This window comes from Eptatretus burgeri, chromosome 4, assembly GCF_056783735.1.
Source record: "Eptatretus burgeri isolate ZD-2024b chromosome 4, Ebu_testis_v1, whole genome shotgun sequence".
Taxonomy (NCBI): domain Eukaryota; kingdom Metazoa; phylum Chordata; class Myxini; order Myxiniformes; family Myxinidae; genus Eptatretus; species Eptatretus burgeri.
The window spans coordinates 42,537,141-42,552,114 of NC_140964.1; the positions used below are offsets into that span (position 1 = coordinate 42,537,141).

Genomic DNA, 14,974 nt, shown 5'->3' on the forward strand with positions numbered 1-14,974 from the left:
CGTTGGGCATAGGTTGTGAATGCCGACAACACACTCAGCATTCGTTGGTATAAGTTATCTATATGTTATCGAAACGTTCTGTGTACGTTACTAATACATTATGCATACGTCCAACTCGTTATGAATACGCCCTAAACTGGAAAAAAAAAAACATCAAGAGTTCAGCGTACGCCAGCGTTTTACATACATTTTGATACCTTGCCATACGCTGGCTAAAACGTCAAGGTGTGACAGGGCCCTTAACGGGGGATTCTAAACCACAATGAAATTACCACTCTCGTCTAAATGCTGAAAATTATGTTTTTAAAAAAACGACTTCAATTACAGATTTCACGTAAGCAATGGCAGGTTAAAAGTGCCCATTCTATTCACTGGAAACACACAAACTGCATGCGCGAAAGGCCTTGTTAAGCCATTACACTTCGTTTTGAAAGTCCCATATTGTATTCCACACCAACAAGAGGCAAAAAGTGCAAACCATAAAATGTTGTTAAATGCTGTTGTAATGAAGTATTTTTAATCAAATGCCTTTTTGTTTAAATGAAGACGATCACAACTGTAAGTTGATTACAAGTGTGTGTACATGATAAGGTTACAAAACCCATTCCAAATCTCGTTTAAAAAATAACTTTGTTTTTAACAGATTCTCCGATTGCTTCATCCTCCGACGAAGTCCCTACTTGCATCCATTTAACTTGTCTTTAAAGCCATGAAATGTTCTCTTTTGAGCCATCTACATCACACACACACACACACACACACACACACACACACACACACACACACACACACACACACACACACACACACACACACACACACACACACACACACACACACACACACACACTCTGAGCTGTCTCGCCTGGGTTTAAATCCCCATTAGCTCTAAATTCTCATCTTGTTGCTTCAAGGTAATAATTCTATTTATCATATCGGGCGATGGATCAATTCTCAAATCGAAGGACCCGTCTCCTAGCTCTGGCTCGTGGTCGATGTGAAAAGATCCCAAGGTGTCTTTTGAAAAAGCGTCGGTGGACTATCGCCGGCATTGAGACCAAATTCGTATCAGGGCGATGCGTCCACATTTACACTTCTAGCCTAGAAATGTTTCTCAAACAGTCGTGATATGCTCCGGAGGTTTGTAAAGAGTATAGACCTCTAATTATCATGTTTTTTTTTCTCGATTCCCAACGCCTCTCTTTAAAATAAAATAAAAAGACTTTACAACAGGAGTTGGAGCTCATACATATATGTAAGAACAGAGACATATAAAACATACTTTGATTTATAATGACGTACAAGATTTGGTGATTAGTGACAAATTAACATGATATGGGATTTGAACACCGAATCCCAGCATCATGAACCAAGTGCTCCGATGTGAACAACAAACAGTCCAAGCCAACTGAGTATTGGTATCATCTTCTGGTGTTACCATTCAAAGTGAACAAAATTTAATGTATGTAATGTGAAGATGACTTTCCACATCATGCAGAATTACTATTTGAATCCTACATCTACAATATGTTCAGCTCAACTCTTCATATAGTCTTGTACAGATATTTCTATGAAAGCTTTCCTATTTTAATTCTTTAAGAATTTGCAAGTACGGTAATTTATTTACAGTGACTTAAAACAATTATACAGTAATTTCTCCTTTTCTTCATTGACCAAATGGAATTGGGGGGGGGGGGAGGTGAAGATTAAATGGAGATAGATGTAGGGAGAAAAGAGATGAGTAAAGATTGGTTTAAAGGCAGTGTGAAGGTGAAGGTAAGGGTATGGTGAAACCTTTTGTGACAGGTAAGACATAGTGTTAAATGACACTTATTCCTCATTAGGCAATTCTCAAGAGCGACAGGCAAGGGAAATCTGCTCAGGCCTATCCTAAAGGACCAAGGTGGCCTTGCAATGCAGCAAGATGGTCTGCACGGTCCACGATGCTTCGCCTTCATGTTGATGCTGCCACTTGGGCCTGGCATCGTTCGCTGATATTAGCTTTGTACATGCAAGCTGTTCATGCATGTGTAATTCCCCATGAACCTGTATATCTCATCAACAGCTGCCTGAGGTAGGAGGCTGTGAAGAAACAAGGTAGGGAGGGAATGAGACAGGAAAAGCTGTGCTGGTGTTCCTCCATAAATATGTCTTAAATCAACATGATTATGGAACGCACACGGCACACAATTTGTACTTCACTTAAATGTCATCATTAATTTGTGCAGTTTGCTTTTTTTCAGTGAATCCAGTGTAAAAACAAGGAATAATGTGTCCAAGAGCAGCGTCCTAAAGGTTTTATCGGCTAAAAAAAAAAAACAAAAAAAAACCCACCACCAACAACAACAACAACAACTTCCGATATTTTGTCACGTGCCTTGATTAAGCCAATAGCGAGACCCGTCATAATGTATTTACGTATTTACGATATATCGTGTATTTACGAAATAAATAGTGTATTTACGAAATTACAATACGATAAATGCAATAATCTTTAAATAGCAATGTGAACTTTTCGAAACTTTAAAGCAAATGTCCGAATATATTTAAAAGTTCATGATAGACGCTCTCAAAAGGCACCGCCAATGTGAGGATGTGTACATGTGCTTAGTATTTAAGGAGATCCGGATCTTGTATATACAAGAGCCGAATCCTAGAGGTTAAGGTTTTGTTCTTCAGAAGAAGAAGAAGAAGAAGAAGAAGAAGAAGAAGAAGAAGAAGAAGAAGAAGAAGAAGAAGAAGAAGAAGAAGAAGAAGAAGAAGAAGAAGAACGCCGAGCTCTCTATGAGCAGCGTCTCGTGTAAAAAATTTTTAGACCATGTTTTACATTACAGTGTTCCTGAAACCCACATTGGGGGGGTGATCAAAGTACAAATCCCACCATTCTCAGTGTCATCTTTGTTTGTAACAATGGCACCCCTTCACCCTCATCCCCAACCTTTTCATGAGGACGAGCAGAACCATGGATCGAGGCATGAAGACCACTGCCTCGTCCCTCTTCACAGCTTCGACCGTGCGTCTCGCCACAAGCTCGGCGTGAAGTGGAGGAAAGAGCCACGAAAACCTGAATGCAAAATCCCTGTTGTGGGTGACTCATTGATTTAAAAAAAAAAATCATTTGCTAATGATGACCACCACATGGTCAAAATTTTTGCCCCCAGCTCTTGTGCCGTTCAGGTTTCACGTCCTTTGCATCTTTGTCATTACTGTATTCTTTCTTCCGATGACAATTCCTTTTTCTTTGACCAATGGCATTTCCCCCATCAACCTGCTACCTTACCTGGGTTTCACTCCTCGGAACATGTCCGTGTCGGTGAGGTACGGCAGTACGGTGGTGGTGCGAACACCGGGTGTCGACTCGAGGCCGAGCGACAGACTCTCCATTAACCCGAAGGCAGCAGCCTTCGAGGTGCAGTAGTCGATGGCCCCCGGTAGAGCCGTGAGTGCGAGTACAGAGCTCACACAGACAACGTGGCCGTGCCCGCATGATAGCATTGATGGCAGGAATGCTTTGAGTGTCTGGAACACAAATTCATATCAAACAAAGTTGAGACGACGAATATCATTATTAATTTAAATTGAACCGTCTATCCATATTTACCATATTTTGTGTTTGATACATGAGGACATCTGTGTGCCCTTTGATGTTCCACTCACATGCTTGACCAATGGGCGCAGACTTTAAAGGCCAAATTACATTGTTGTTTTTTTTTCTTTTAATCCCCTTTATTTCTTCATGGCCAAGCTGAGGCTGCATTTAGATGACTTCTTTGCTTTGTTATTCCTGACTTTGCAAAATGATAATAACAATTTGGACTGTTATGAGATGTGTGATAACAGGAGGTGATGAGTGCGATTCTTAAGGATGATCATCATCCTTGTGCCAAACATATCCATAAGATAGCAGCAGAAATATAGCTCTTCCACGAGCCTCGACTATGTATACAAAAAAACTAAATTTCAACATAAAAAACCCACATAGTCCTCCGCATAAACTTTGGCCTACTATAGGTAAACGTTTCTGGCTTATACGTGCACGTGTTCTCATGTGCATCCATCCGTGCATGTTCGTTCATTCACACTGCCTTACAAATGGGTCGCTTTCGATGAGATGTGGCGCGTAGGTTTGGTCTCGGCTGAGGATGAAAGTGCTTCATTTTGGTCTGCCACAGTCGAGATCACAGCTTAAGGTCAAACTTTTGTTGAAAGTATTGTAAATGGTGGTAACCTTAGTTCCTGCTCAACTCGTGGACCATTTTTAACGAAACTTAATAACGTTGGGGGCGGGGAGGGGGGGGGAGTCTGCCAGGAGAAACAAATTTAATTCTGGTGGATGTAGGTCAAAGGTTAAGCTCACCAGCTGATCAAAGTTGATGAAATGTAAGTTTAATAGGGCAGCAGTGAAAAACCATTGAATAAATATGAAACGAGAAGGGCACTGGGTAAATCTCATACCTCCACCCCGTAATGCCTGATCCATGAGAACATATCTGGCCCATTACATTTTTAAAATATCATGCTATACAGTACGATATCGTTTTTGGCCATATCAATGGTGAAGAATCACTTTTTTAAAATTAAATAATTCTTGTATCCGGATTCGGATCTACACCAAAATCGGATCCGTTTGTCCTTGTCGCACACCCAACTTGTCCACCGAGTTTCATCCGAATCTGTCCACAACTTTTTGAGATATCGTGCTATATATTAGTTTAGCCCAATCTCTCCATTTATCCATTGGGACCATACACTGTGCAGAGCGTTGGTGCTGCCGAAGCAGTCTCCTTGGCTATTGGGCACAATCCTGGACAGGTCACCACTCCGATACAGGATACCAGCATGCTGGTTCTCATTTTGCCGACCTCAGAAGGATGACAGGCAGAGTCAACCCCACCTGGTATTAATTCAACAGCCAAGCAGGATTTGAACTCAGGATCCTGGAATCCCAAGCCCAACACCCTAACCATTAAGCCAACACACTATCTCTCAATGGTGAAGAATCACTTTTTAAAATATCAGATCCGGATTTGGATCTTCACCAAAATTTAATGAATTCTTCCTTGTCACCCCCCCCCCCCCAACATGTCCACCAAGTTTCATCCGAATCTGTCCACAATTTTTTGAGATATCCTGCTACATATATGCCTGGTGTTGGCTTAATGGTTAGGGTGGCGGGTTTTGGATCCTAGGGTCCTGAGTTCAAATCCCGCTCAGCTGTTGAATTAATACCAGGTGCGGTTAACCCGGCCTGTCATCCTTCCGAGGTCGGCAAAATGAGTGCCTGCATGCTGGTATACTGTGTTGGAGAGGCGACCCATCCAGGATTGTGCCCAATCGCCAAGGATACTGCTTAGGCAGCACCAATGCTCTGCACAGAGTATGGTCCCAATCTTCTCTCCTCCTCCTTGCTACATATTAGTTTAGCCCTAACTCGATGGTGAAGAATGGGTTTAAAAAATTATCAGATCCGGATCCGGATCCAGATCTTCAACAAAATCTAATCAGTTCATTTTCGTCACACACCCAACCTGTCCACCAGATTTCATCCAGATCCATCCACAACTTTTTGAGATATCTTACACACAGACAAACAAACAAACAAACAAACAGACAGACAGAAGGGGTGAAAACATAACCTCCTTCACCTTCGGTGGCGGAGGTAATAAATTAGACATGTTGACATTCTGTGTAGATGTTTTTTTTGTTGTTGTTTTTTAAAAATGAATTTTGGTTAAAATGCAGCATCTTAGTTGTGGATAAAAATGTCCTTTATTACTGAATATGGAATTCCCTAATTACATGTATGTTTACATTATGATGATGGTGCTAGGCAGTGGTGGTTGTTTGTGGAATGTTCTGAACTATATGCGGTATGGGCAGTTGGGGTTTTGGATTTATTGGAAAAATAAAACAAAAGGATTCTGCTGATGGGCTGTGAGAACTCCAGTTACACCAGTCTTAGTATGTTTGCATCGGTGTCTGTCTTTCTGTGTTTTAGCAAAATAGCATACAATTATTATTTAACAATAGTATGAGCTGTTGTCATCAATTTTTCATCAAACCTTTAAGATGAGACTATGCAGAACATTAATTAATAAATTTTACTTCTTTTTTTTGGTTTGTTTGTAGCTGTTGTTTTCATTGAGTTCATTTAGTTGAAGTACAAAGCGGAAGTGGATGAGCAATGAATTTTGAGATGCTTTCGAGCTTTTAATGTAAGAGGTTACTCACAGAGGTTAGCAGGAAAATGTAATATTTACTGGCTTCCACGTTTAAGTTTTAAGAGTTCAATATATGTATATATATATATATATATATATATATATATATATATATATATATATATATATATATATATATATATATATATATATATATATATACACGAGGTGTGTTCAAAAAGTATCCAACCTTAATTTTCCGTGAGTAAACAAATGAAGCTCGGGAGGCGTGGTTTGGTGCATGTATGTAGGCGATCCTAATTCGTATGCGTGAATATTTTCCCACCTGCAGAAGCTGTCAGTCGCCGACAGACCGCCGATGAGTGAGGAAGTGTAAGTGAGCGCCGTCGGATTTTCGTTTTTGACAAAATGATGGAAAAACTTGAACAACGCTACTGCATCAAATTTTGTGTAAAGCTTGGCGATTCGCAAGTGGAAACGATCCGCAAGATTCAACAGGCCTTTGGGAACGAAGTAATGGGCACCACACCATAAAAGAGTGGTACAACCGCTTCAAAGATGGTCGCACATCAGTGGAAAGTGAAGCACGTTCTGGTAGGCCCTCAACATCCCGAAATGAGATCGTCATTGACCAAGTGAGGACCCTGCTGATGCAGGATCGTCGAGTCACGATCAGAGAACTTGCAGACGAGGCGGGCGTCAGCATTGGATCCGTTCATTCCATTGTGACTGAGGATTTGGGCTGAAGGAGAATCTCAGCGAAGTTCGTGCCAAAGCTGCTCACGATCGAGCAGAAGCAATTCCGTTTGGAGATCGCACAGGACATGCTGGAGACTGTGAACAGCGATCCCAACTTCTTCAACACAGTGATCACTGGCGATGAGACCACAGTGATTCGTCATTTTGTCAAAAACGAAAATCCGACGGCGCTCACTTACACTTCCTCACTCATCGGTGGTCTGTTGGCGACTGACAGCTTCTGCAGGCGGGAAAATATTCACGCATACGGGTTAGGATCGCCTACATACGTGCACCAATACCACGCCTCCCGAGCTTCATTTGTTTACACACAAAAAAGTAAGGTTGGATACTTTTTGAACACACCTCATATATATATATATATATATATATATATATATATATATATATATATATATATATATATATATATATATATATATACATATATAGTTACGAGTTTGGGAATTAGATTGCACACAACATACAGGTTCCTTTAGTTAGCTATGTCGTTAAGTGCTTGTTCCCTGGATAGCTCACCTTTCATTGTTTAAATGTTCAGAAATCGATTATATGCGCTGCGGATCGATTTAATAGTTAGGGAACGAACAATGGAGATATCCCTCACCCTCTTCTGCGAAGAGCAAGAACCACCCTGCCGTCCCGTGACTCATGATGTCAACAACTCCCTCCCACCCGTGGCTGAGCGGGGGATGGAGCACGAGGGCATTAGTCACGCCAGGATCGGGGGAAGGGCGGGAGAAGGATAAGAGGGGATCTTTTTCTTTTGTTCAGGGTCAGTTGGAAGGGCAGAGTTGGAGTAGGGAGTTGAGAGGAGTCGTTCAGCAGACCGTCGAGTCCTGCTTGGCTTGCGTTAGGGTTGAGGCCTTCGGAAGCTTTTTGCTTCGGCTGGCTCAGTGAGCTTCGGCTGAGACCTGGCTCAGGAGGAGGCTTTTCGGAGGCTCTTTGCTTTGATGGTTCCATGAGCTTCGGCTTCTGCTTGGCTCGGGAGAGCTTTTTGCTTCGAGCTGCTTTGCTTGGAAGGAAGTTGAGCCGGTCGCCCGGCTCGAGCTGCGAGTGGTGGCTTCTTTTTCTTCTTGGTTCCTGGAGCTCTTTGTTCTCCATTTTGGTTCCCGGCTTGGTGCGACTCATCGACCTCTTCTTGGAGGTGGTACCTCGGGGAAGCGACGTATCGACGGGAAGGATCGGCACCTCTTCTCACCAGCACGTGTTGAGAAGCGCGGGAAGTGGTTCCTCAGGGAAGCGACGCATCGACGGGAAGGTTCGGCGCCTCGTCTCACCAGCATGTGTTGAGAAGGACGGGAGGTGGTTCCTCGGGGAAGCGACGCATCGACGGGAAGGATCGGCGCCTCTTCTCACCAGCACGTGTTGAGAAGCGCGGGAGGATTCGCGGGAGCTCGGGAAGGATCGTGGCTCGGCGATTGAATCCAGCTCGCTCTCGCTGGAGCCCGGGTCCGAACAACTTGAAGACCACACGAGGTGGAGAGGTTCGAGATAGGTTCTGGGTTTCAGCTCACCTGTCCTCCGAGCTGGAGCTCGTTATTAAAGTCCTCTGCCACCATTTCTTGGGTGTGTGTGTGTGCGTATGTGTGTCTGTAGACCTATCTAATAAGTAGGAACTGCTGTTAAATGCAAGTGACTGTACATAATAAGTAGACGGTTGTAGTTCTTTTGTTGCTAATATAATTGCATACATGTTTTGCCTTGTTTAATTGCATACGTGCTTTATTATAATAAATGTCCTTGTGTGAATGTAAACCTGTTCGTTGCGTCCATTCCCTCATTGAACTGCCCCATCTTGCACTCGGAATATAGTTGGTTTTTAAATAGCTGATAAATAGAATCGGGTCCGGCGAGGTCTGGCGAGGTCTGGCGATAATACCCGCTCGGTTATCCCAGAACGGAGCGGACCGCTTAAGCGGTTCGTGTCCGAGCAGGCCTTCGCCGAGGTACGGTCCCTTGGTAGGTTACCCGCGCGGGTACTTAGGTATATCGATATTCGGCGATTGACCCTATTTCGCGCGGGTGGAATACGGACTGGGCCGTGGTGGGATTAAAAACCCACCAGTGACTGGTTTGTGGCGTGGTTCCAGAAAGTCACGACTGGATTGTCTGTTCGGTGGGCGAAGCGACCGCTATTGGTTAGACGCGGTCGCTCGAACGCCGACGGGCGGGAAATCCGTAACAATGTATGTGTGTGTATATATATATATATATATATATATATATATATATATATATATATATATATATATATATATATATATATATATATATATATATATATATATATGTGTGTATATATATATTGTTGCGAATTCGCACCTGCCGGTGTGCGAGCGGCCACGTAACTTGAATCGCGGCACGTCGCCCACCGGACGGACAATTCCGTCGTGACCCTCTCGGACTAACGCCGGGAACTAGTCACGGGTGGGCCTTTCGGCCTCACCACGATCGTGCCAATCGGCCCCCCGCGGGGATAGGGTTGCTCGCCAAATTCGACCTACCTAAGTACCCACACGGAGGGTAGACCGGGCGATCGCACCTCGCTGCAGGTCGACTTCGGACACGGGCCACTTTAAGCGACCCGTTCTGTACTGTCGGGATAACCGAGCGGTGTTATCGTCAACCTCGACGGTTCCGATTAATTGTCGGGCGTATTTAGCCCACTACCAACCCTTTACGTGAAGTAAGATGGAGATTCAATTAAAGAAAAGACGAAGCGAAACGGGAAAAACAGTTCAACATAATTCACATTTATTCCGCAGCAAACGGAAAGCACACATATACAATTACAACAATTATGCACCAAAAGCAAATGTAAAAGAAACACAACAATTATGCACCAAAAGCAAATGCAACAAAAGAAACACAATGCAGATCTACTACCGACTACGCGAGCACACGGCAACACTTACACAGTTTTACTTTACAGACGGCGCCGACAACACATATACTCCAAATCAAAAGAAAAAGGGGCCACCCTCAACTACAAGGGGGCAGACGTGGTCTGTGGGCAGAGACCGCGTCGAGCCTACCCGTCTTGTGATGAGTCGCAAAATGGCGGCGGTGCCCCGACTCTGCGCTCCTCCGCGCGCCTCGCTGGCACTGCCTGGAATGAGGTGGGAACGGGGCCCCCCTTTTCGCACTATCTCAGCGCGGGGGGGAAACAGGGGGGGTTGTTGATGCTCTGGGGAAAAAGGATAGCTGGCTTGCTTGGGTCTCGCGACGAGCGACTCCACTGCGCCCTCGACCGCGTTCCCGGCTTCTCCTCTTTGCAGCTCCCCGACAGACCGCCTCTCCTCCAGACCCGTCTTGACTGCTGCTGCCACACTTCGCCGCTGCCGCCGCCACGACTCGCCCGAGCCCGAGCCCGAAACAGAAAAATCTCCCCTCTCTTAACCCTGCGCTCGGCACTTTATAGTGGAGCAGGAGAAACCATATGCAGATTTTCGGATCAGGATCGGCTCGGGGGCGGAGCCACGCTCGCCCATTGGACGGAGGAAAAGTGGGCGTGAATCATTCCTGATCCTCGAATCTGCATATATCGATTCTACTCCGACGCGCCTGGAGGCGGGGCCAAATCGCCCCGCGCTCGCTGATAGGATGGAACAGAAGTGGGCGTGAATCATTCCTGATCCGACTTCCCCGGAAAGGCCGCTTTTTGCACCCGCTGCTCGGCGCGTGCCCTGTACGAGTCCAGGGTCGGTGCCCACAAGCGGTGCGGGAATGGTGGCAGAAGGAGGAGAGGTGAAGGTGGTGGAGGGTTTATGTGGTGGTCCCTGGCCACGGTGACGCTTGGAATGGCGGTGATGCGATGATTGCGAGAGCGAGTTGTGACGGTAAAGGTCGTGGCTGTTGGCGTTGTTGTTGTTGTGAAGCGGCGTTGCGGTTGGTGGTTGTTGTGTGATGGCGGTTGAGACGTGGTTGGTTCAAAATAAAGATAGAACAGAAAAACGGCTATCTTGAAGGGTCGCAGCCCGAATGAATCACATTTATTCCCTCTAAACAACAGGTTTGGACTAACTACACATATACTTACAGAGATATCTCACCTATGGGACCTGAATGGTGGTTTGCGAATTTCCTCAACCACAACAATATATATATGTGTGTGTATATATATATATATATATATATATATATATATATATATATATATATATATATATATATATATATATATATATATATATATATATATATATATATATATATTGTTACGAATTCGCGCCCGTGAGACAGGGGCGAGCATGAACCAAGAAGAGGCCCTGAGCCTCGCGTGCGGTCCGCCCTTTATTGCGCCGTTCTTGGCTCCACCTTCCTTTGAGAAGCTTCTCGAAAAGGGGCGTTTCTCAACTCCGACCGCCTCACTCCTTGTATCCACCAATCGCGAGCGAGCCGCCTCGCCCTTCTTGTCTTACCAGCCTCGGAGAAAAAAGGCGGTAAAACCCGGGCGTCATCACAGTTCTTTCCTTGGCGCGTTTGTTTGACGTTCTCGGACGGTTTTCGACGCGGAAGGGGTGGTAGCGTGCTCTGTCGGTCCAAAATAACGATAAAGAAAGAAAAACACTATCTCAAAGGGTCGCAGCCCAGCGAACACGAATAAATCCCATTAAACAACGGTGGGGAAATCTAACTGAACACAGACTTATCGATCTAACTGAACTAAGGAACCTTTATGGTGTCTGCGAATATCCATAGCCGTAACAATATATATATATATATATATATATATATATATATATATATATATATATATATATATATATATATATATATATATATATATATATATATATATATATATATATATATATATATATATATATATATATATTTCGTCCACCGAACGGGTAATTCAGTCTCGACTTTCTGCAACAATGCCAGAAACCAGTCATGGGTGGGTTCTTAACCACCACAACCTAGTCCGTATTTTACCCGCACGCGACAGGGTCCGATCGCCGAATATCGATTTACCTAAGTATACGGCGCGGGTAGATTACCGAGAGATTGCACCTCGGCGAAGGCCTGTTTGGACACGAACCGCTTAAGCGGTTCGTTCCGTTCTGGGATAACCGAGCGGTGTATTATTGCCAGACCTCGCCGGACCCGATTCTATTTTCGGTATTCAAAAACCAACTACTATTCCGAAATACAAGATGGCACTTCAATAGGGAAAAGAGGACACGACGAAGGGGTTAACATTTAAAGAAGCACATTTATTGACTACACATGCACATATACAGCCATGCAGGTATATACAGGCAAGGAATTCAAAAACACGCATGCAGTTGCTTTACGAAGACTGCGGGATGGGACAAAGATGCGAGCAAGGCGAAAACACTACAACCGACTATTGTTTTACCATGTACATTTACTTCACAACAGTTCTACTTCACGGGACACGGTGCCACAACATTCATTAAAAAGAAAAGCAAGAAAAGACCCCCTCACAGACAAGGGAGTCAGATTGGGCCCGTGGGCCTTTATAATGTGGGGTTTTGGTGACCGAAAGGGCCCCACGAGACCGTTGCAGGTTACTTGCACCCTCGTGGTGCCTTGATGAGGCGAGTCGCGACGTCCCGTCCCCACGGCAGTTAGCGTAGCCACAGTTGAGCTCAGACCTTCCGCGTGGCAGGCGAGCTCTCTCTGACTCTCCCCACACGAACACGCGGTTTGCGCGACTCAGCAGGCAAGGCTGCGCCTCCAGCTCGCGTTTCCTTCGCGACGCCCGGACCTCCACCGACTGCAAGCTCCAAGCTCCCGACTCCGACACGAGCCCAGACCTCTACACAGCTCCTTGGGTTCTCCAGACTCTCCGAACCCCATCAGACTCACTCCACCGACTCAGACCGACTTCCTCCAGACCCCTCCAGACTGGTTGAACTGGCGCTCTGCGCGGCCTTTTATAGGGCTGGTGAGACGAGATCCGACCTCCGATCCCTCACCTCTGACCTCTGCACGCAAAGCAGACGTTGTGGAAATCACCGACGCTGCACAGCGAGAGATCCCTTGCCTCTGACTGCAGCGATGCCATTTTATCGGATCTCGCCGCTGCTGGTGCAAAGATGGCGTCGTTTTGGAGACGAAGGTGAGGCGATGTTTGTGGTGTGGAGATGTTGACGGTTGCTGGCGAAGTGGTGAGGATGGCGTGATTTGTTGAGAGGCGGGTGTGGTTGTGGTGGTGGAAATGCGGTTGGTCTGAAGCGGTTGGTGAGAGCGATGTTGGTGGTGGAGGTGATTGTGGTGAAGCGGTTGATGAGAGCAATGTTGGTGGTGGAGGTGGTTGTTGTGAAGCGGTTGTTGAGAGAGATGTTGGTGGTGGAGGTGGTTGGTCCAAAATAACGATAGCAAAAGAATAACGGCGAACTCAAAGATCACAGCCCTGATAACATGAATAATTCCCATTAAACAACGGTGGCGAAATCTAACTGAACACGGACTTAGCGATATAACTGATCTAGGGACCTTTATGGTGTCTGCGAATTTCCACAGCAGTAACAATATATATATATATATATGTATATGTCGGGAGTGGTAGAGAAGTATGTAAGGATGGTGCAGGATATGTATGAGGACAGTGTGATGGCGGTGAGGTGTGCGGTAGGAATGACGGACCGGTTTAAGGTAAAAGTGGGATTGCACCAAGGATCGACTCTGAACCCTTTCCTGTTTGCAATGGTGATGAACAGGTTGACGGACGAGATCAGACTGGAGTCTCCATGAACTATGATGTTCGCGGATGACATCATGATCTGTAGGGAGAGTAGGGAGCAGGCTGAGGCGAGCCTCGAGAGGTGTAGGTACGCACTGGAGAGAAGGGGAATGATAGTCAGTAGGAGTAAGATGAAGTACATGTGCGTAAATGAGAGGGAGGGTGGTGGTATGGTGCGGTTGCAAGGAGTTGAGGTGGGGAAGGTGGATGGATTTAAATACTTGGGATCAACTGTCCAAAGTAACGGAGAGTGTGGTCGAGAAGTGAAATAGAGAGTGCAGGCAGGATGGAGTGGGTGGAGAAGAGTTTCAGGAGTGATTTGTGACAGAAGGGTAGCTGCAAGAGTGAAGGGGAAAGTATATAAGATGGTAGTGAGACCAGCTATGTTGTATGGTTTGGAGGCGGTGGCACTAACAAAAAGACAGGAAGCGGAGCTGGAGGTGGCAAAGTTAAAGATGCTGTGATTCTCGTTGGGAGTGACGAGGATGGATAGGATAAGAAATGAGTATATTAGAGGGACAGCGCAGGTAGGACGGATTGGAGACAAAGTGAGAGAGGTGAGATTGAGATGGTTTGGACATGTTGACAGGAGGGAAGCGGAATATATCGGGAGAAGGATGCTGAAGATGGAGCCGCAAGGTAGGAGGAGAAGAGGAAGGCCAAAGAAGAGGTTCATGGATGCAGTGATGGCGGACATGCGGGTGGTTGGAGTGTCAATGGAAGATGTGGAGGATAGAGCGAAATGGAGACGGATGATCCGCTGTGGCGACCCCTAATGGGAGCAGCCGAAAGAAGAAGAAGAAAATATATATATATATATATATATATATATATATATATATATATATATATATATATATGTATATTTTTGAATACATATGTATATATATCTATATATATATATATATATATATATATATATATATATATATATATATATATATATATATATACATACAGTATATGTTTATATGTATATATGTATATACATATATATATATATATATATATATATATATATATCATCATCATCATCATCATCAGGGTGTGCTAACACATTGTGCAAGTGTACGAACTGTGCTTCCCCATTGTCTCAGGTTTCTCACCAGCATTTGATTTTTCATTTATTTATATTTTCATTTACGGATGCTTTCTAATGGCTCTGTCATTTTTCCTGGTCTATCGGCTTCGATGTCCGTCGGCATACAAAATTACCGTGCTTTCCCATTATCTTAGGTCACTCACCTGCATTTTTTTTCATTTATTCATTTTCTTTTCTTTCATTTATTGATATTTTCATTGACGGATGCTCTCT

General features: G+C 44.7%; 1 protein-coding gene across 4 annotated transcripts in view; it reads right to left on the reverse strand.

Moving 5' to 3' along the window:
- Positions 1–485: 485 nt before the first annotated feature.
- Positions 486–14,974, reverse strand: part of DHRS3 (dehydrogenase/reductase 3) — a 38,586-nt gene continuing 24,097 nt past the window's right edge. For all 4 annotated transcript variants that reach the window (XM_085877649.1, XM_085877650.1, XM_085877647.1 and 1 more), the window contains 3 exons: positions 3,281–3,519; positions 2,939–3,064; positions 486–2,082 (listed from right to left, as the gene is read on the reverse strand). In XM_085877649.1, coding sequence (XP_085733775.1) covers positions 2,059–2,082; positions 2,939–3,064; positions 3,281–3,519 — 389 coding nt within the window. In that variant the 3' untranslated portion in view covers positions 486–2,058. The remainder of the gene's footprint in view (positions 2,083–2,938; positions 3,065–3,280; positions 3,520–14,974) is intronic.